Source organism: Sciurus carolinensis, chromosome 13 (genome assembly GCF_902686445.1).
Source record: "Sciurus carolinensis chromosome 13, mSciCar1.2, whole genome shotgun sequence".
In the NCBI taxonomy this organism is placed as follows: Eukaryota; Metazoa; Chordata; class Mammalia; order Rodentia; family Sciuridae; genus Sciurus; species Sciurus carolinensis.
In genome coordinates, this window is record NC_062225.1 from 20,702,752 (window position 1) to 20,726,341 (window position 23,590).

Below are 23,590 nucleotides of genomic sequence, written 5' to 3' on the forward strand. Positions count from 1 at the left end.
ATGAATCTTTAATATCATTTAATATCCTGTCAAATATCCACATTCCCTTATAACATTTTAATATTTTAAAAACTTTATTTCCTTGAATCAGTATCCAATTAAGGTACTTATATGACAAAAATGGCCATGTAATTGAATAGGTTCATCTTCAGGTTTTTTTTCCTTGCAATTTGTTTTTGAAGAAAGCTAGTCATTTATTCTGAGGATTATTCCATAGTTCAGATTTTAATTATTGTATTAAAAGGCTAACATTTGTTCCCCTGTATTTACTAATAACTTGTAGTTAGAGCTGGAGGTTTAACTAGATATCCATTCTAAAAATTATAAAAATTGCTTGATTACATCCCTCTTAGTCTCTAAAGTGATTATACCTTAAAGTCTACTTTGTCTGATATTTACAAATATTTGGGGATTGCTCTAACATCTAGTAGTATTATTGATTTATAATTTAATTATATGTCACTATATAATGTTCTCTTTTGAATTTAAATCTTTGGAAATGTATTAAGGTTTATTTAGGCCTAGCATATAGCCTATCTTTGTTGAATATACCATCGGCATTTAAGTGTATATTCTGCAGTTACTTAAAGTAAGATTCTATAAATGTCAATTTGGTCAAATGGTTATCATTTTCTTCAGATTTTTTATATCCTTACTGATTTTGTGTGTGTGTGTAGAGGGGCGAGGAGATGATTTGTTAATTACTGAGAGAGGAATGTTAAAATCTCTTCTCGTTTCAGGTTTGTTCAATGTTTCCTTAATTCTGTCAGTTTTTCTTAATGCACCAACTGAAGTTTCTCCTCATTGGAAAAGTTATAAAAATGGAAAATTAACTCAGAACTATTCCTCTCTGCTACAAATTGACTTTTCAGTTTCGGCATGCCTGCTGTTGGTAGCTAAACACTTCCTTGTAATTATTATTTTTTGCATATTTTTTAAGAGTACAATTGTTACCTGTGAGAATGTTGGTCTGATATGGTCTTCCCTGTCATGACTGGAAATGGCTCTCCTGTTTCTTCTGTGTTACACAGCTTTCACTGGCTATTTTTTGTGATAACTTTTTTCATTCTTTTACTTTCAGTCTGTGTCCTTAATATTTAAAGCACACCTCTTATAAATAGCATATAGTTGGCTCACTGGTATTATTTTTTTGCCATGCTGGGAATTGAACCCAAGGCCTTATGCTTGTGAGGCAAGCACTCTATCAACTAAGCTATATCCCCAGCCCCAGGTATTTATTTTTAATCCAGTCTGATAGTCTCTTTTAGATGAAGTATTTAGTCCAATTACATTTAATATAATTACTGATATTTTTAAATTTTTCTTTCTTGCTATTGGTTTTCTATTTGTCCCACATATTCTGTATTCTTTACTCTTCTTTGCCCAACTTCTTTTGAGATAACTATTTTTATTCCAGTTTTTTCCCCTCTGTTGAATTTTAGTTTACATAAAATTTCAATAGATATCCATGATTTACTGCATTCTACCTTACTACTGATATTTTGACCATTTCCCTAACAGTGTGATAACCTTTTGTCAGTTTAATTCCATTTATTTCCTCTTCTTCCTTTTTTTTATCATTATTGTCATCATATATTTTACATGTAAACATTAACTCAAAAGACTTTATTATTATTTACTTATTGGTACCAGGGATTGAACCCAGTGGAACTGAACTCCTGAGCCATATCGCCAGCCCATTTTTAATTTTGTTTGTTTATTTGTTTTTAGGCAGGGTCTTGCTAAGTTGCTGAGGTTGGCTTTAAACCTGAAATCCTCCTGCCACAGCCTCCTGAGCTGCTGGGATTAGAGGCATGAGCCACTGTACCTGGCTACCTATTTTTATCCAGTATTTTTCTTTTCTTCTTCTTTCTTTTTTTTTTTTTTTTTTTTTCTTTTTTGGTACTGTGGATTGAACCAAGGGGCACTTAACCACTGAGCCTTATCCCTAGCCCTTTCTGTTTTGTTTTTTTTTGTTTTGGGGTGCTGTGGTGGGGCTTTAACCCAGGGGCAATTTATCATTGAGCTATATCCCAACCCTTTTTATTTTGTATTTTGAAGACAGTGTCTCACCAAGTTGCTTAGGGCCTCATGAAGTTGCTGAGGCTGGCTTTGAACTTGCAAGCTGCCTTAGCTGCCTGAGTTGCTGGGATTATAGTCATATGCCACCACATCTGGTTCATGTGTCATATTTTTAAATTATAATTCTAACATTGTATACAAAAACAACTGTAAGAAATCTAGATGTTATCAGACGTTAGTGAGGGTAACTACTTGGTAAATCCTAATCACTCTTTCCAGTCAGAGAGTTAAATAAAATAGCCAGGTTGAGGTTTTAGTAAAATTCCATCTCCCTTTGGTTTGTTCTTTTATGACTTTTCTAGACTTTTGAGAGGCAGAACTCTATCTTCTTAGCCCTAAAGCTTCCCTTTGTAGATTGTAATCTTAGCCCATTGCCTGTTATTTACACTTATTAAATTCTGGCACAATTCTTGGAGGGGACAATGATTACATGTTTGTTACAGATACCTACCCTATAGTGCGACTTGTCTCTGAAAAGCTGCATGAGTGGGAGATGTCACACTGCCTTTTTGAAAGTTTAGACCTAGACCTTCAGCTTCTCATATCAACCAGGAACTCAGCAAAATTTTCTCAGAGAAAAAAAATTGTGTTTGGAGCTCCTTCAGTTTACAAACTGTTATGACAACCCCATGAGCAGATGGTAACCTCTACTGGTTTCTCTTTCTTCAAATAGAGTTCCTATACTTGGTTGGCTCAAAATTTTATTCTTTACCACACCAAGAACTGACAACTGGCTTTAGGGAAGAAAACAGGCCGTGATTATCAGTTCACATATAGGAAAAATTTTTCATCTCTAAATGAATTTTAAAAATTTCTTTTAGATATTCTAAAATTCTCATTGCTCTCATAGTTCTATGAGTAATTTTAACAATCTTTCAGTTTTATTCTACTTGCTAAAACAAGGGTATTGGTTCACTGTGATACCCCATATCCTTTCCAGAAGCAGAATCTAAATGTGTCCATTTCTTTCTCTCCCTTTTTCTATGCTCCCCTTTCTCCTTTCTTTCTTTCCTCCCTCCCTCCCTCCCCTTCCCACCATATAAATATATACATACACACATACTAATTTTTGTTTTGTTTTGAGACAGGGTCTTGCTAAGTTACTAAGGGTCTTGATAAGTTATTGAGACTGGCCTCAAACTTAAAATCCTCCTGCCTCAGCCTTAGAAGTCACTGGGATTATAGGTGTGTGCCACTGTGCCCAGCTACATACGTCTGTTCTTTAGGAGAAAAAAAAGCATAAAGACTTACTTAGAATATTGATGTTAAAAATGCTGTCTCTAGTTCATCAATCTCTTTAAAAGAAATGATAGCAGGAAACGGTTAAGAGAAATTACTCAAATGCTAATAGCCTACATGTGCTAATAAAAACGTATATCTATCTAGAGAAATGTGCATTTTTTCATGTATTGATCTGCTTTGCATCCTGATTCTAGTTGTAGATAAAAACTTGAGGGTTTTTTCTCTCTTGCTAATTTTAATTACAGTTCAAAGAGACCTTTAGATAGATTACTCTGCCTGCAGTTTTAAAAATAAGGAAATGAAAACTAAGAAAGATAAGAGTTGCCCAAAACCCAAAGCTTGTGAGATCAAAACCAAATCTTCCTCCTCTAGTCCAGAATTTTTCTATGCTCTTGACTGACTCCACAATCATTAGTCATGAATGGTGGCTGTCTTTTAAATCAAGTGCAAAAATAATATTTCATAGTTAAAGAAAAAAACCATAATAAAAGAAAACCTCCAAATAAGGCAATTTGAAGAAATCATGACTTTTCTAGGTCAAAAACATAATAGAAAAAATATATTTTAACATATCTTCTCTTATCATGTTATCATTATTATTTAGGCAAAAAATATCTAATAGACTTATGTCATTTCTAAACTGAATCAATGTCATATTATGATCAATTTACTCTTTAGCAATCTTGTGTGTGTTTTATCAGCCATAATATACTGTTTAGTGTATTAAAGTGATAAAGTGTTCTAAGTTAGTTTGTTTAAGCACATTTTCATGTAGGTGCATGCCAGTTTTTTCCTACAACTATGAAAAATATTGAAGTTTCACAAATCATAAAATAAGCAGCAGCAACAATAAATTATTATATTTAGAAAGTAGGAAAATATATATTCCAAAAGTAGAATTGTGATAAATCTGTTTTCCATGATCCATGGTGGATGACACATTTGAAAGGGGGCTAAAATCATTATCTGTGGCATGTTTGTTTGTTTATCCTTTTTTATTTTATTTTTTGCTTCCCAGTCTTATGATTTAATTCCTGGAATGTGTGCAAGTCAGTTTCTCATTTTGATATGTACGTATATTAGATGTCATATACCACGTTAAATAATCTTAGTCTTTATACTACATGTTAACTAACTAAATTTATATGATATTTTATTATATTTCCAACTATTATCATTTAGGGGGCCAATGTTTTGTCACTGTAGAGCAAATATGTAAACACAAAACAGTACATGCTTGGATATATTTCATTTTGTAGCTGTTCCATTCCATGAGTATGACAGAGGAAAATAAATAAGAATCGGATATGTAAATGCATATTTTAGTAAAAATATAGATCCATAGTTTGGTTTTTAGAAAAGGATATGTGATATTAAGTTTTACTTTATTTTAGACTACACGTATTAACATTTTCTCTGACTTGTAATGTTTTATAAATCTTACAAAATTAAATTCCACTTGAAAAAATTAGTTGGAAACACTAGATAGTTGTTGTCATTTTAAGTATCTTGCTCATTTAACTAATTTATTTTTGTCCTGTACTCTGCCGTGCAACTGAAAACTCAGTTTATTGGATTTGATTAGTTTAAGGTACTTGTCTGAATTAGAACATTAGATACATAATGTCCAGCACAATCCAGTGATCTCTATCTCTGCCTGTGACTCATTCACTTCCTTTGGTGAGTAATAGTATTTTATGCAGCATGTTACTCCTATTACTTGCTGAATTAAGACCTAAACTTAGCATAAATACATGCAAAAATGAGTGGAATCCATGTTATACCAACTTAGTTTAAGAATGTAAAGTTAAACTGTGTACACTGCCACAGATTTACAAAATCTTAGGTAGTCATTATTTTGCAAATGAAAATATTGGTGCCTTGATAGTTTTCAGAAGCTAGTGCCCTCCTTTTGTTAGAAAATGATAATGTTCTTTAAGAGGGATGTCTAAGGGAGGTATATCAATCATCAACTATAAGTGCTCTCTAAGTAATATTGAATCTTCAACATAGCCTGTATAGTGTGAAAGAACACAGTGTTTTGCTATAAGCATCATCATTCATTTATTCAAAATATATATTTTATGGTAAGCAGATTCATAATTTTTTGATATTTGATGATCCAAGTTCATAACTAATACAAAATTTATTATTTTTTTAAATTTTTTGAAAGTGTTCCAAGTTAATGCAGTGATGCCTTAATTGATCATATATAGATATATTTACCTCAAATTACAAGATAATATTCTTAGAAGCCTAATAAAAAGAATATGCATATTTAATGTAATTATAGGTCATATTATTACAGCAAAAGTAACTAGATCTTTGTAAGGAGGCTCTAGTTGTTAGGTAGTTGAGATATCCAGAATTAGTCTGTATGAAGCTGCTGTGGTTTGGGCTTGTCCCAGGATTCATGTATTGGCTATTTTACTAGCTAAAGTCATACATTAATAGCATTTGGAAATGGGTCTTTGGGAAATAATTAGGACTACATAGGGTCATTAGGGTGAGGTCTCCATGGTGCCTTTAGTGGCGTTATAAGATGAGGAAGAGAGATTCCAGCCTGTCCATTTTTGTATTTCCTAGCCTCCAGAATCATGAGATAAATAAACCTCTATTCTTTTTGAGATACTTAATCTGTGATATTCAGTGATAGCATAAAATGGACTAAGACAGAAGTAATCACATCATTTATAGATAAGAATTACCAATGTTAGTAGCACCTTTCCCCATTTTATAGGTTTTACTTATAGAAGAAATAACCTTTTGTATCATTTTCATGCATGCAGTTCTTTAGTCATGTGTAAGAATATGATCTTCAAAGAAAATATTTAGACTAACTATTAGTCACTTGGTATGCAGTGTTACATAAGACTTGGCTGTCATTTTTTTTTTAAAACTTCACCTAGAAATCACAGTAACAACATCAATTAGATTCACATAGTCTTGACAAGACACACTTGAATGTTTTCTGTGTTTTGTTTTTTTCTCATTTATATAAATATGCATTTATTTTCATAATGATAAATTTGTTTTTCTTTGTTATATTTAGTGTTACTTGTGGGAAACCATACATGACTAGCAGAATCAGGCTTGACTGAGCCATGGGACATGGAAGTCTGACTTCCAGGAACTGGCAGTCATGAGAGACTGTTTCAGATAGCCTGGGGTATGTGACTTCTGTGCAGAGTGGCTCACCGCCTGATCCTGCTGGGATGACCTGCTAAAGCAAATGGCTCCTCAACTCCGCCCCATCCTGTTTCTCACAGAAGCAGCTCCTCCTGGTCCCCTTACCTGTATGACTATAAATAAAAGGAAGGTGGGCTCCTCCATGTTGTTAGAAGCCATATTTTAGCATGGCTCAATCCATGGGTTTAAAAAGATAATTGTCTCCTGTGGTTATTTTATTAAGTAAGTTTCTTAGTGATTAATCTACAGCTGGCGCATCCCTCTGACAGAAACCCTTTCCCTCACCCACGCTAGACGTGAAAGAAACCCTACAGCTACTTACACATATATAAGAATTTTCAGTTCTTTTGGAACACGTGGTAAATTGTAGTGATTTTCAGTTAACAAATTGAATACTCTCTATTATTTCATGCTAGTTTACTCTTTCGTTATTTGTTAATTAATTTTCTCCAAAATTTTAAGACCTACATTATTTGATGATATGGAATTTGTGGTTTTGCTTCAGGTTTAAAAATAGGTGTTGAATTTTAAAGATGCGAGATAAATTTTTTTGATAAAGTAAAAATATAGTATGACTATTTGTTAAATAAATATTGAGCATCAAACTGTGCTAATCACTATTCTAGAACCTGATGTAAAGCCATTCTTTACATTCACTTAAAAATCATGATATTGCTGGGTGTGATGGCACACACCTGTAATCCCAGCAACTCAGGAGGCTGAGGCAGGGGTATCACAAGTTCAAAGCTATCCTCAGCAACTTAGCAAAGCCCTTAAGCAACTTAGTGAGACCCTGTCTCAAAATAAAAAATAAACAGAGCTGGGGCTAGGAATGTAGCTCAGTGGTTAAGCACCTCTGGGTTCATCCCTAGTACAAAACAAAAAGTCATCATATTATCAGTTTTTGGAAAGTAAATGAAAATAAAAATCATTACTCTTTTCCTCCATTATGCAGTCAATCTTTAGATAGTTCTCTATGATGGAGAAAGAATGAGTTTTTTATTCAGCAAACTTAGGTTTTAGTACTGGCTATGCTAATATGCTAGCATAACTTTGCATAAGTCATTTGATACACGTGGGTTTCAATTCCTCATGAAAACATGGAAAACACAGATTGGATTGCTTGTACTCTAGAGTCCTCCACTTGATGGATAAACCCAGAGCAGAGAGCAATATATTTATATTCATGAAGTGAGCTCAGTTATATTCCTGGATTCTCAACTTCAGCCTTCTTTGCTGTCTCTTCTGTTTCCTTACTCATAGATATCACAGAGCCACAGGGCTCAGTGTTTAGATTTCTTCCTCTCTCCATTCTATACTTACTTCCTAGGTGAGCTAATTCAATTTAATAACTCTAGATTTATGTGTTTAAATGCTTCCATCTGGTTTCATAACAGGTAGTTCAAACCTACTACATCTGAAACAGAACTGTTGGTGTTTATTGTGAAAACTCTTTTTTAAGTGTTTCTCATCTCTGTAGATGAATCAACCATTCACATAATGTTTAAGCCCACAACTAAAAGGCAGTCTTCAGTTTTCTCTTTCCTTTACATCATTCATTCAGTTCTGCCATTTCAACCTTTAAAATACATTGGGCTGTGATCACTCCTTATGTCCTCAACCACTACCACCTCACTCATAACCGCCTTTTGCCTGGAAGACTGAGTAGCTTCCTAACATCCTTATTTTTTCTCTTGCCTAGAGAAAAACTGCCTTTCAGAGGGTTAGTTTCTGAAAACATTGGAATCCACAGAATAGGGTTTACTGAAAAACACAATTAGATATTAACATTAACTTTAAAAAGTTCATTTTCAGTTCAGAAATAAGTAGAAACTATTTTGTACTCTAACCAGTGAGAATTTATTCTGTTTTATCTTATAAAAGATTCTTTCAAGTGCTTTAAACAGTCATTTTTCTTAAGAAATAGCAAAGGTAGGGAAAAACAAGTGTCTTTTTTCTCTATATAATATAAAAATTTAGCAGATGACGATTTTTTATATAGAAAATCCTAAAGATTTCACCAAAAAACTGTTAGAACTAATAAATAAATTCAGTAAATTTGCAGGATATAAAAATCAACCTATAAAACAGTACCATTTGTATACACTAACAATATCTCATTTATAATAGCTACAAAATAAAAAAAACATTTTAGGAACAAACTTAACCAAGGAGGTGAAAAAATGTACACTGAAACTACAAAACATAAATGAGAAAATTGAAGAAGACACAAAAGCAAATGGAAATGTATTTTGTATTCATGAATCAGAAGAAGTAATATTGTTAAAATGTCCATGTTACCCAGAGCTATGTACTGATTTAGACATTTTCACAGAAACAGAGAAAACAGTTCTAAAGTTAATATGGAATCAAAACAGACTCCAAATAGATAAGCAGTCTTGAGCAAATGAACAAATCTGGAGGTATCATACTCCTTGACTTCAAAATATACTGCAAAGTCTAATAAATGGTCATATTACCAAAAGCTATCTATAGACTATATGTGATTCCATCAAAATACTGTGACATTCTTCTCTGAACTTGAAAAGTAGTCCTAAAATTCATTTGGAGTAATGAAAGACCCTTATCTCAAATTATATTACAGAGCTTTAATAACAAAAACAGACATGAAGACCAGTAGAATAGAATAGAAGACACAGAGACAAATCCACATGGGTACAGCCATCTGATCCTACACAAAGGTGCCAAAAACATACACTGGAGAAAAGACAGCCTTTTAAATAGATGGTGCTGGGAAAACTGTATAAACACATGTAGAAGAATGAAACTAGACTTCTGTCTCTACCCTGCACAAAAATCAACTCAAAAGTAGACCAAAGACAGGAATTAGACCAGAAACACTGCAATTGCTCGGAGAAACCAGGGTCCACATTCCAGCATATTGGCACAAGAACTAACTTCTTTAACAAGATTCCTAAAGCACAAAAAATTAAACTAAAAATTAATAATTGGGGTGACCTCAAATTGAACAGCTTCTGCACAGCAAAGAGAACAAGAGTATGAAAAGAAAAACTTGACCAGCTACTCTTCTGACAGGGAATTAATATCCAGAATATATAAAGAAATAAAAAAGAATAAAAATAATAACCCAATCAATAAATGGACAAATGATCTAAATAGACATTTCTCAAAAGAAGAAATATAATATGAAAAAAATGTTAAACATCCTTAGGAATCAGGGAGATGGAAATCAAAACTACACTGAGATTTCCTCTTACCCCAATTAGAAGGTCAATCATCAAGAATACAAATAATTACTGGCAACAATGTAGGGAAAATATATACTTATGCATTGTTATTGGGACTACAAATTGGTACAATTACTTTGGAAAGCAGACTGGAGATTCTTCAAAAGACTAGGAATGGAACTACCATATGACCCAGCTTGGTATTTATCCAAAAGAACTAAAATCAGTATACTGTAGTGATACATGCATACCGATGTTTATAACAGCACAATTCACAATAGCATGTTATGGAACCAACCGAGGCTTCCATCAACAGACAAGAAAATGTATATATACACAATGGAGTTTTAGGCAAAAAGAAGAATGAAATTATGTCATTTGCTAGTAAATGGATGAAACTGGAAAACATTGTACCAAGAGAAATAAAGATCAAGTGTTTTCTTGTTTGTGAAAGTTAGGGGAAAATTTAGGGATTTTTAAAAGGGAGGGATCTTATTAAAATAGAAGGGAGAACAGGAGAGGAAGGGGATTGTGGGGGAGGGAGGAAAGATAGGAACTGCAGGATGAAATTGACCAGATTATGCTATGTGCATGTATGAATAGTCACAATGAATTTCACTCTTATGTATAACTATAATTTTTTAAAATAGTAAATAAATAGAAGAGAGACCAGTAGAGTAGATGAAGGAGATCAGGGGGAGAAAAGAGGGGAAGGAAAGGGAAAGCACTGGGAATTGGAATGGAACAAATTATGTTATATGCATTTATGAATATGTCACAATGAACCCCACTATTATTTATAACTAGATGCATTAATAAAAACATAAAACAGCATGATAGTGGCATAAAAATAGACCAATGGCACAGAATAGAAAGTTCAGAAATAAATCCACACTTTTACTGTCAATTGACATTTGAGAAAGACGTCAAGAACACACAATAAATGGTGTTGGGAAAATTGGATAGCCACATTCAGAAGTGTTAAATTAGGTCCTCATCTCACATCATATACAAAAATCAACTGAAAGTGGATTAAAGACTAAAATGTAAGACTCAACTGGAAAAGTACTAGAGGATAAGGTAAAAACTCTTAGGATATTGGTCTGACCAGTGGTTATTCGTTATGATCCCCAAAGCACAGGCAACAAAAGTAAAAGGAGATGAATGGAATTACAACAAACAAAAGTTTAAGCACAGCCAAAGAAATAATCAACAAAGTGAAAAGCCAACCTACAGAAAGGGAGAGAATGTTGGCAAACAATACATCTGATAAGGGGTTACTATTCAAATTATGTAAGTTATTCAATAGCAAGAAAACTTATAACCTAAGTTAAAAACTTAAAAATATTCAGGGCAAAGAACCTGAGTAGATAAATCTCGAAGGAAGACAGAGACTTGGCTAACAAGTGTATGAAAAGTGTTCACATCATTAATCATCAAAAATGCAAATTAGAACTACAGTGAGATGTTACCTCACACATTACAATGGCTACAAAAATAAGTGTGGGCAAGGGTTTGAAGAGAAGGGAACTCTTTCATACTGTTGATGGCAATGTAAATTAGTATAGTCATTAAGGAAAACCATGTGGAAATTTCTAAAAAAATGAAAATAGAGCTTCCATATGATGCAGCAATCCTCCTATTGGGTATATAGAGAAAGGAAATGAAATCATTAAAGAGGTTACATTCACTCCTACGTTCACTGCAGCATTATTCACAATAGCCAAAATAGGGAATCAATGTAAGTGTCCATCAATAGATGAATGGATACAGAAAATGTTACATATATGCAATGGTATGCTATTTAGCTTTTTAAAAAGAAAGAAATCCTGTCATTTTTGACGGTGCAGATAAATCTGGAGGACATTACACTAAGTGAAATAATGCAGGCAGAGAAAGACATATACTTCATGATCTCCCTTACTTATAGAATCTAAAGTCTTAACTCACAGAAGTAGGTTACCAGGTGCAAGAGGGAGTTGGGTTGGGGAAATGTTGACTGAAGGATACAAAGTTTCAGTAAAACAGGGTAGGTAATGCAGGACAACTATTGTACAATATTGTGACTATAGTTAATAACAATGTACTGAATATTTGGAAATCACTGAGAGTCTATTTTACCTGGTCTACCCCACAAAATGCAAAGTATGTTAGGTAGTGCTTTTGTTAGTTTAATTTAGCCCTTCCACAATGTGTATATATTTCAAGACATCATACTGTATGCCATAAATGTATAAAAATTGTCAAAAATAAATTAACTTAGAAAATGGAAAAACAAGTATTACATCATTTTGAAAACTGTTGTGAAAGCTTAATCAAAATGTTTTAGGCAAAAAGTTGATTGATGTTCCAGTATATAGAATAATCTATGAAAAGCATAGTTGTATACTACCTTGTGAAAGGTACTGTTGTAGGAGCTATGAAAGAAATTAAAAATATAAGAAAAATCTCATGCTCTCCAGCAACTCATTGATAGGTGATCAAAATAATACACATATATCACGCATGCACATAAGGTATGTGTATAAAATATATATGTGTATTATAAAATTTCATAATAGATTTTCTGTTCTTCCGTTTTGGAATATGCAACTGTAAAACTTTTTTCTTCATTCATTTTTTTTCCTAAATGATTTGACTTCTTTTAGGTAGTATGTAAGATTAGAGTATTTAGATGGGATTTATGAGTGCGACTGTGAATGTGTTCCAAAAGAATAGAAAATGGAGAGCCACTTGCTGAAACTCTAAACTATACCCTCCTGTTTTCTGATACTGTATCTTTGCTTTCCCTTTTTAAAAAGTTAATGTACCTTTTATTCATTCTAGTTTGACAACGTATTTTAGCAATCTTTTAACCCTTATTTAGTAAATAATCTGTACCTGAGTCTCAATGTTAACTTCCTTGGTTCCAGTTCTTCACTCTTTAATGCCAGATATTTAGTTATTTGAGAGTTTCTAAAGCAACTTTTCAAGGAGGCTCTAGTAGCAACCAGTTATGACAGTATTTAACTTTTCAATAACCCTGCTTTATCTGGTAAAGGCAAATCAGGAAAAGACTACTTGATTCCTGATGCAAGCATATTTAAAGGGAAGCAGAAAAAAGCTTTTATATCTCAAATGGCTATAGATAGTCAAATCATAATAAGCATCCATGTAGAGGAATCTTGATGAAAGTATATAAAATTTCAGTGTTCTATTCTTATACATACTTTAATAAGTTTGATATTTTTTCAAAATAGTTATAAAAACAAACACTCAAATGACCAATTATCTTTTTTCTAAATTAAAGATGAATACTGCTTTTCTGTTCTTTCTTCCCTAATGCCCAGTATTAGCTGTACTTCAATAAACATTGCATTTTAACAAGTCAGTGACTTGCACCAGCATGTACAGAAAGGATCTTCCCACAAATCATCACCACAGCTTTGTTTTTTTGCAGCTCTCTTTATCACATCTAAGTTGTCCAGTTCATTTTTCTCAAGTTTAAGTTTTTTTTCATCAAAAGGTCACATTTGGGTTAATTATCCCAACCACACAATCTTGTTTAGAATCTTTTTTCCATTTGTCAAAACTGTTGAGTTATGACCCTAATTAATTACAGTTGCACTCTTGCATTGTTCAATGTTCACATTGTAAGAACAGTTATTTTAAAAAGAAAAAATACTAGCAATAAAGAATGTCACTGTCACCTGGCATATAATAAGTACTCTGTGAATATTTCTTGAAACTAATAAGGAATGAATTGGTACCTAACGTCAATTACTTACCACCTTTTAAGCCCTTAGAGAAGGACTTACCATGTTATCTCATGGAGTCTTACAACAGCTTCATATGGGTACAGGTTCTGTTGTTATCTTCCTTTTACAAATGGGGAATCGCAACCTAGCCTGTAAGGTGGTGGCAGAGCCAGAATTCTAATTTGATCTTTCTCATTTTAATCTCTACTCTCATTTTAATCACTACCCTCTCTCTTTAAATAATAGCATTTCTATAGAATTTTTACTTTTTTTTTAGAGTCATTATGAAAAGAAGTGAATGTATTGTGAGTTTTTTTTCTTTTTTCGATTAATTTTAAATTTATCTTGGCTGGGCAGGGAAGATCTCATTTTTAAAAATTAAACCTGTGTTGTTCAGTGTGATAAGTGCATATGACTGATACATTTAATTGTAAATTTTTAAAAATACAATTTAAAATTCAGTTCCTTGGCTCTGTTACCCACCTTTCAAGTGCTCAATAACTGCATGCAGAAAATGCCCCTTATCGCAGAAAGTTCTGTTGGAGAGTGTTCTAAAGATTTTTCAGTTTTTATTTGCAACTCTTAAAAGTAGCACTAGTTGTGGAAAACAGGTTCTGTGGTTACCACAGCTTTGAATGGATAACTGTTTTTCTGAGTTTTAGCAACTATTTTAAAGTTATGTTTTTAAAATCATTTCCTATTATCTCAGAAATTATGATGAGATTTAAAAAACTAATATTTGAAGCAAATGTAAAGTACTAGGCATTGCTGAAAATAAAACACAACTATAAAGTAGATGGTTCTGTTTGACTAGAATTTATTTTACTCTGTTGACCAGTACCACAATAGTGTTACAGGCACAAAGGTGAATAGTAGAATACTTTTAAAGTATACTTTTATTACCTTTTCCCATTTTTAAATTGGTGCATTTTTAAATTGGTGGGATTCATTGTCAGGTATTTGTATATGCACACAGTATAACTATATAATTTGGCCATTAGCTTTCCCCAGTATAAACTATAATTTTTTTATGAAATTTTTTAAAACACAAAGTGAATACTTTTTAAATAATAAAAAGGGAGCAGTCAGAGACATCTTTCACACTAGTCCCATAAAGGAATTTATATAGGACATTTAATCACCTGATTATTACAGAAGTTTTTTAATCCAGTTCATAACTTTGCCTGGGCCTCTATCTTATTATGGTCATTACTCAAGTTAGAAAGTACAGCCTCCAGGCAAGAACTTTACCTTCTTAGGGTCACATTGTACATCTACCATCTGGGGAAGATGGAATAGCCACTCTGAGATCTTCCTGTGAGTATTTCTTATAACTTGTAGGCTAGGTCTAAGGTTAGAGATTCTGCTTCCTGAGGCTTTGGCCATTTTTATCCATTGGACTAGATATGGAAATATGAAGTTGGGTGGGAGGACTTATAGAAAAGTTTAAATACTTATGTAACCTAAGTTCTTTAGTTTTTTAAAAATTGCTTTATTTGCTTTATTGAAAAAAAATTTTTTTTAATGAAGAACAAGGGTTATTTAGCCTGAGAAAGAAGGCCTAAGGCTGAATTTCATACTTGTTTCCTGAAAGACATCATAAGGGCTACTTCCCATCTTCTTGTTTTTCAATTTTAAAAAGATGCTTATCAAATGTCTGTCTTGCCCCTAGTCCCAGACTCTGACTCCTTAAGGAGGGTAAGAATGTATAATTTTCTATCTATTTTAGCTTCAGTGCCAACTTAGAGCCAGAATACAGTGAAAATTTCATCCAATAAATGAAAAACCATCATGTAAAATAATAATTTCTATCACGGTATATTAGAAAGTTATATATCTGAGCATGTTTCTATTGCTAGTATACCTAATCCTCCCTTTGTCCTCTGAGGAAGGGGTACCCATCAAATGGATGACAATTAACAGTTGCTTTGGATTTTTGCTGGCAAAGTTTTATATTATTTGGAAAATGTCTTATACTCATAGGGTGCCAAGTATTTCTTTAACTAATGAAAGAAGCAATTGATCACAGATACATATAATTTAAAATGATGTTCCATTAGTAGTTTCTGTTTGGCTTCAGAATATGTAATATGAATTTATCAACAAAATTGACTTTCTTTTTTTCCTCTTAACAAACAATTGGCATTCTTTCAAGAGACATTAGTAAAATGTTTTTTTTCCTTAGAACTCAAGGAGAACCTTAGTAGTATCTTTCTGGACAATATGTGCTGAATATAAATCTAAATACATTTAGATATTTGTGTCATATATTTCATATACTATTTTACATCATATCGTTGTGTATGTGGTAATGACATTTTAGAAAAACAACATATTGTATCTTAGAAACATAACATATTGTGTGTTGACTCATCCTGTCTTTCTAGGGTATAAGTTCTTGAAGTATGAACTTTATCTTTGTATATCTATGCATATCTTTGCATAACTCTATCTTTGCATTTAGAAATGTGCCTGGCATGGAATAGGTTTAGTAAATACTACAATTTTTTTAAAAAATACTTTTCAATAAGAAGCCTTTTGGGCCTAATTTTTTTCTGTAAGTTACTTAGTATTCTAGTTTAGTTTAAGTAGTTAAGTAGTTTTATTAGTTTTTAGTAAAACTAGAACTTATTTTTGCTTTCTTTTTTTTGTTTTGTTTTCAGAAAGAATCCCCAGCACAAGATAGAATATAGACATAGTACATGTACAGGTAAGTTATTTTACTTCAGTAAACTCAAAATGAAACCACTGGATGATTCTTCTCTTAAATCTAGACAGTTTCTATGTATTATAAAAATTTTTCTTTGCTTTTGTGAATTTGTTGAATTGCTTATTGTTATGTTTCTTTTTTTTTAGGTTAAAAGTTGTGAACCTTTTAAACAGCAAATGTGGTTCCCCAATCTAATGAGATATAATTTGCCTTGTATCTGTTAGGATTCTTTTGTTTATTAAGTACCTGAAAACAAAATTTCAAACTGGCCTAAGTGATAATGAAAACTCATTGACTCCTGTAAATGAAAAGTATGGTGGTAGAAATGGATTTAGACAAGATTTTTGGCTTTTGCTCATTAGAATGTCCCTAAGGACTCAGTTTCCTTCTATCATCTGTCAAAAGGGTATTATCATCCTAAAGCATTCTCTCTCACCTCAAGGTTTGAGTGCATCCTATTCAACTGGGACAATAAGCACCTGTGTTTACATTTGAGGAGAGTGAGAATGAACAACACTGACTCTCATAATTCCTAGGAGGAAAAATGAAACACACTCTTTTTACTGGCTTTGATCACATTCTTACCCTTGAACCAATCACTATGGTCTCTGATTAGTTTGAACCAGGGTAGCTTCTTCAGAACCACAGGGATTCCCAAGGAAATTGAAGCTTTGAGGAAGAACGAAGGAGGAGGGACAGACATCAAATATCCATCTGTTCAGTTTACATCAATCTGTTTTACTTTCTGTTTATCCTGTTTCTGAACTCTAATATTTTTCCCTTTAAAAATTCTTCTTTCTTTATACCATTTATAGACTAGTTCATCAAACAATATTTCTGCTCACAAAGGAGAAAATAAAATACTTATTATGGATACTATGCTTGCCTGCACTTGTACAAGCATGTAGAAAACTAACTGGTAGCAAAGTGATGAAAGTAATTTCATAGTAAGAGAATTCCATTTGGTATTTCTAACTGTAACACTTGAGTACTTCAGATATAATTATATTCCTTTTATCTCAGCCAACAGATACTAGAGGTTATATGTTATGCTTTCTTAAGCTGTATCTAATGTTGTATATTTATGATAAACAAAATAGCTCTTTTCCAGTAATAATGTGATAACATTTTGTTAGAGTTATATTTTATGAACAAGTTATGGCATTGTCTCATGTAAGGACATTTGTATATCTTTATAGAAATAGGATGTATTTACTTAAGTTATCAGTATGCATCATATAGTGTAATTTAAAATGTCCAAATTTCTTGGAATTATCATTGAAATATTTTATGAATGAAGAATATACTTAAACAGTTCATTTTTTAATAAAAACCTTTTGTTCCTAGAGTGCTTGCCTCTCAAGCACAAGGCCCTGGGTTCAATCCCCAGCACCACAAAAAAAAAAAAAAAAAGTTTTATTTACTAGAAAGCTAGTTTTCCCTTAAAAATGTGTAGACATTTTAGGCAACTGTTTAGCCATACATACAGTAGTATGTGTATATATATCATCACAGTTATGCTTTCCACTATTTTAGTTACCTATAGCCAACCTTTACTGAAAAATTTAATGGAAAAGACAATAATTCATAAGTTTAAATAACATTTATTATATTGTTATAATTATTCCATTTTATTAGTTATTGTTATTTATTAGTTATTGTTATTCATTATTATTACTGTTAATCTATTACTATGTCTAATTTATAACTAAACTTTATCAAAGGTATGCATATATAGGGGAAAAGTATACATAATATAGTATGTGTGTGTATATATACACATCTATATACATAGATATACAGATGTATAGATTATATATACACTTACTATGTATAGATGTATAGATATGTACTATTTTATGTATACTATTTTTATATCTACACATCTATATATGTGTATATATACATGCTTATCTAAGTATGTATATATATATATACATCTGTATCTCTATACATAATATATATCTATACATATAGATATATACATACATACATATACATTCATATACATAAATAAATATATATATATATTTATGGTTCTGTACTAACTTTGATTTCAGGCATCTAGTGGGGAGCTTGGAATATATCCCCCATAGTTAAGGGGGGAGTACTTACATACTTTCAGGAGTCACTGTGTACTAATACAGTCAGAACATCTCTTCCACCTCTTAAACTTATAAATTGAGGATCTGGAGTATTTCAAGTATTAAATTAAATTTTAAAGTCTTGTTTATCAGGGTAGATTTGACGTAGGAACTCTAAATTGGTTTTCAATGTGGTAGAATTTTAGTTATCTTTGTTTTTTGACTTTGTGGTAAGTGGGTATAGTACAATCCAGACAAAGTGAATAACAGACCAATCAAGGACAATAAGAAGAAATGTGTTTAGAGTTAGTAGGTAGACGAGTTTTAACTGATGAAGACTCCCAGTAGTCACTTTGGCTGATACAAAAAGGTATATTGTGACCAGGTTATAAGAGCGCTCTAAAGCCAGAGATGACAGCACTTTGGCAAATAATGATGAGCCAGTATTTTGTGAAAATCAAGCTGGTGAATTATATCCAGCAGCAGTCTGAATTATATCCAGGGAAGTCTTCTGGAGATTAGTGAAGTCATCAAGTAAGAGGCCAGAATGAATGAGGGTGGCCACCGTGAGAGTGGAAAGATGGAATTGGATACAAGAGAGAGACTGAAGGAAGAATCAATAGGATTTGCCAACTGATGAGCCATGGTATGGGTTCTGCGATGAGGCTAAGGAAATAGAGATGACTCTAGATTATAGTACAAATTATCAGGAGACTGGAGATGACATTTTGCACATAATAGAGATTAGTAAGAAAAACTGGATAGGTTTTTGTTTTGTTTTAAAATTATACATGTTGAATTTGAGGTGGGGGCATCATAACTATATAACAAGATAATAAGATTTAATATGGTGCCCATATAAGATAATCACATTAAACTTTCACCATTTCATTTCTGATTTGTAACACTCCTAAAACTCTTCAATCTATAAAGTTTTTCTATTCCAGTACAGTTTATGTAGTGTATTGTTTTTTGTAGACTTGTTGTTATCTGTTGTTTCTTGTATATCTAATTGGATTTAAATTGGTGAAATCACCAACTTTCAACACATTTTCAGAGTGCTGCGGTTTTGGCATAAGGCATTGAATGCAAGAGTAAATGGTGCCAGGAAACTTTTATTTTATACATTCTCAACTACCTTACCTGTTGACAATATTTAAAAGAAATTGTCATCAGTGTCTTATCACCTGATCTTTGCAGTCATTTTTCTGGCCTCTGAATGGTATCCATTCTTCTAAGCAAAATTGGTACCATTTATGGGTGAAAATGTAGACTATTCTATGGACAACTACTTTAATATTTCTATAGTTCTGCAATAGTATGCACACATATATTTATATATACTTTTTCCCCCTGAGAAGTTGAAACCTAAAGATCTAGAAAGAAAACTATTAAGGAAAGTTAGTGGAATTTAATGAGATTCTATAAGCTGCTTCTTAGTTTGGGGAAAGCTGAGAGAATCTGGAATATCAGAAGATCTGATGCAATGGTATTTAAAGAAGAAATAAGCTTTATGTACAATGAAGTATATCAGAAATATACAACGTGATTCCCCAAAATATGAATACTTACTAGTAGCTAGATTGGTGCATTTAAAAGAATTCTTGGTCTGGAGCTATAGTTCAGTGCTAGAGCATTTGCCTTGCATGCACAAGGCACTATGTTCAATTCTATCCCCCCCAAAAAACTTGAAATAGTAAACAAAATGAATTTTCATCTTTAGGGATATTGGGTCATATTTCTGTACCTAATGAAAATCAGTCCTAAGATTTATGGGAAAGTAAAGGAAAATAAAGCTTTAAGAATCAAGTTGTTAATCTGCTATGAAGTATTTGCCATCTTAGATTCTAATACTCGAAAGTTATTTGGAAAAATCAGCAACTTGTAAAGATGTCCGCTCCATTCAAAAATCAGCATTTCTGCCACCATGGAGCTGACATGGCCTGCTCTTTGCTAGCACTACAGACTTAATTCTTGAGATAAGACTTGACAATGAAATTTAAATAGTAAAGAAAATGTTAAATACAAAATTCAAATTGTTATTATGATATTATACATTCCTGTGCAGAAGTAGAAAAATCAGAAATTATCATATACTAATATCAAAACAGTAGCATGTTGTTTATTACTTTTAAAAGACTTTTTCTAAGTTTTTAAACTTTTTCTGTATTTGTTTGTTTGTTTTTGTCATCAGGTAGTTAAGTGTTACCAGTTTTAAGAAATCAACAGGAGCTTATTTCTCTTGTTCTGCCTTCAAATAGCCAAGCTGCCAGTCCATCTTCACATTTTATATTCACTGATTTGTAGAGAAAGTGAAGATTCTTACTTTGGCCTTAAAATTATAATTTTGGAGTTAGAAATGGTCTTGGAAATCATTTAATCGTTTTCTTCATAGATTTAAAAAGTGGATTCCATTAGGTTAAGTGATTTGTTCATTGTCATTGCCTTTTATATGAAACTGATATTTGGATGTCTATCCCCAAGACTAGTCCTCTTTCTCTCAAACCATGGTATTTTTTATTAGTATATTATAGTTATACATAATATTGGAGTTCATTTTGATATAATTATATAAGCATGGAATTTAATTTGCTCCAATTCAGTCCCCCATACTTCCTCTTTCCTCCCTCTCTTCCTCCCCCATTCCCTTTTCTCTACTCTACTGGTCTTTCTTCTATTTATTTATAGTTTCTTTTGAAATTAGCACATCATTGATATATATAAAGGTGAAATTCACTGTGGTATATTTGTATATGTACATAGGATATTTCGATCAGGTTCATTCCACAGTTCTCCCTTTTCCTGTCCCTTCTCCCCACCCCCAATCCCTTTCTCTACTTCACTAATCTCTCTTATATTTCCATAGGATTTCCTACCCACCTTTTTTCCCTTTAGTTTTGTCTAGTTTCTGCATATGAGAGAAAACATTTGACCCTTGACTTTCTGAGTCTAGGTTATTTCCCTTAACATGATGTTCTCCAGTTCCAGCCATTTACCAGCAAATGCCATAATTTCATTCTTCTTTATGGCTGAGTAAAATTTCATTGTGGATATATGTCACATTTTCTTAATCCATTCATCTGTCTGTGGGCTTCTGGGTTGCTTCCATAACTTGGCTGTTGAGATTTGCGCTACTATAAACATTGCATACTATAGTATGCTGATTTCAGTTCTTTTGGATGAATAGCAAGGAGTGGAATAGCAGGATCATATGGTGGTTCCATTCCTAGTTGGTTTTTGTTTGTTTGCTTTTTGTTTGTTTGTTTGTTCATTTTTAAGGAATCTCCATATTGATTTCCAGAGTGGTTATACTACTTTGCCTTATGAGCAATGTATGAGTGTACCTTTCCCTGCACCAGCATTTATTATTATTTGTATTCTTGATTATTGCTATTCTGACTGAAGTAAGATGAAATCTCAATGTAGTTTTGATTTGCATTTTCCTGATTACTAGAGGTGTTGAATTTTTTTTATATATTTGTTGACCATTTGTATTTCTTCTTTTGAGAAGTATCTCTTCAGTTCTTTTGCCCATTTATTAATTGGGTTATTTGTCAAATCATGGTATTTGAAAGATACTTTTGGTTGGGTAAGAGGGATGGGCAATCAATAAGAATAACAGTAACCACCAACAGGAAACTTATAATCATTCTAGATAAAAAAGCAAGAAAAAAAAAAATAAAAGAAAGAAAGAAAAAAAGAAAAACATTTCTGCCAGGCTCACTTGCTTTGGAAGAAACAAGCTCACTTCTGATTTTTCAGATACACTCAATTATTAGATTTTAAATAAACAAAGTGTGCTATAAGAAAATCCTCTAGGCTGTTAATTTTTTCAAAAGTACATTATGCTGTTTAATTCTGTGTACATCTCTTGGAAATAACAACTACAAAAAATAAAACTACAAAAAAGTTATATTTTGTCATTGATTTTAAAAAACAAATACTGGTAGGTCTCTATTTTTACTTTTGTGCCTACATAAGCTTTTCATGAACAATGGTGTTCTCTATGTAACACTGGGGTGGTAGTTTGGAATACTTCTCTGTTGTGACTCCTCTAGACTCAGCTGTCTTGTTCTCTAACTGAAAAGTGTCCTTGTGTGAGAAGCTTTCTTTGATCTGTAGTAAGTTATATGGAAACTTTACTGTTTACATCACTTTAAATCCAGATGCCTACATTCCATGCTTAATGTTTCAGCTTGTGTAATTAGAGAATACATGTGCAGAGGTTGTGTTTTTCCCTTGCTTTCAGTGTTTTCCATATTTCTTTTGCATAAAAATGTTCATTTTTGTCTTAAAGGCAGACATTTTTATTCATAGGTTAGGTGCTAGTCATATTATTCCAGAGCCCTGTTTCCTGAAATGGTTCCCATTATTCAGGAAATCATCTAATTATTTAGATCAACAAGTTCATTGAATCAGTGTATTTCCTAAGGACAGAAACTGGCATTTCTGTGAAAATATCTTCAAAGACTACATAAACAAACAAACAACAAATCATCCCATCTAGATGGCATTTGCATTGTATAATGTCTTAAATTGTTAATTGAGTCTGCTACTAAAGCCCACTGATTAATTGTTTCTACACAGGAAATCACATGTCATCATTTAAAACCATGGTAAGTATTATCTATATGATACCACTAATAAAGGGCATATTGCTAAATTCCAGAATTCTCTTTGCCCTTATGTTATGATCTTGCCTTGTCTGGTGCTTTCATTTGAAGCACAAAAAATACCTGTTGTTCTTAATTGAAGTGGATTAAATTTAACTACCAGCCACATTGAGTTCTATGAATAGTGGTTTTGTTAAGATTTTGGAGTTCCTATTAGAGCAACATGAATGTGTAAACATAAAAATCAAATGTAAATGATAGATAAAAACAAATTTTGAGGAAACAAATGAAATTCTTCTGATTAATAAGCCTTACTGCCTCAACAGATGAGTCTGCTTAATAAATTGCTAAAGATTTTCAATGCTCATTGAGGCTTGAAGTCAATTTATTTAGCAAGATTTAAATAAGTCTCTTGCATAATTCATTATAGTGATCAAAAGTGTTGACTAAAATAAGGAGTTCTGTAGAACTAGAAATGTTCAGTAGTTGGTTTGTAATGGTTTATTTATTCATTCACATCTTCAACAAATAAAGTTCCTTTTACATGTTAAGTGGTGTTATAGAATCTGAGGAGTTAATAGAAACAAAAGCCTGCTGCTGTTGAATTTTACAAAGTGGACAGTGTACATAGAAACAGTTGCATAATGTCATATGGTGATAACTTTAAGAGAACTGAATAGCAAGGGTAGTGCCATTTCAGATAGGATGGTAAAAGAAGCAGTCT

General features: G+C 32.3%; 1 protein-coding gene across 3 annotated transcripts in view; it reads left to right on the forward strand.

Annotated features, from left to right (window-relative positions):
• Aplf (aprataxin and PNKP like factor) overlaps nt 1-23,590 on the forward strand; it is a 108,357-nt gene that overhangs the window by 80,301 nt on the left and 4,466 nt on the right. For all 3 annotated transcript variants that reach the window (XM_047522484.1, XM_047522482.1, XM_047522481.1), the window contains one exon: nt 16,123-16,169. In XM_047522484.1, coding sequence (XP_047378440.1) covers nt 16,123-16,169 — 47 coding nt within the window. The remainder of the gene's footprint in view (nt 1-16,122; nt 16,170-23,590) is intronic.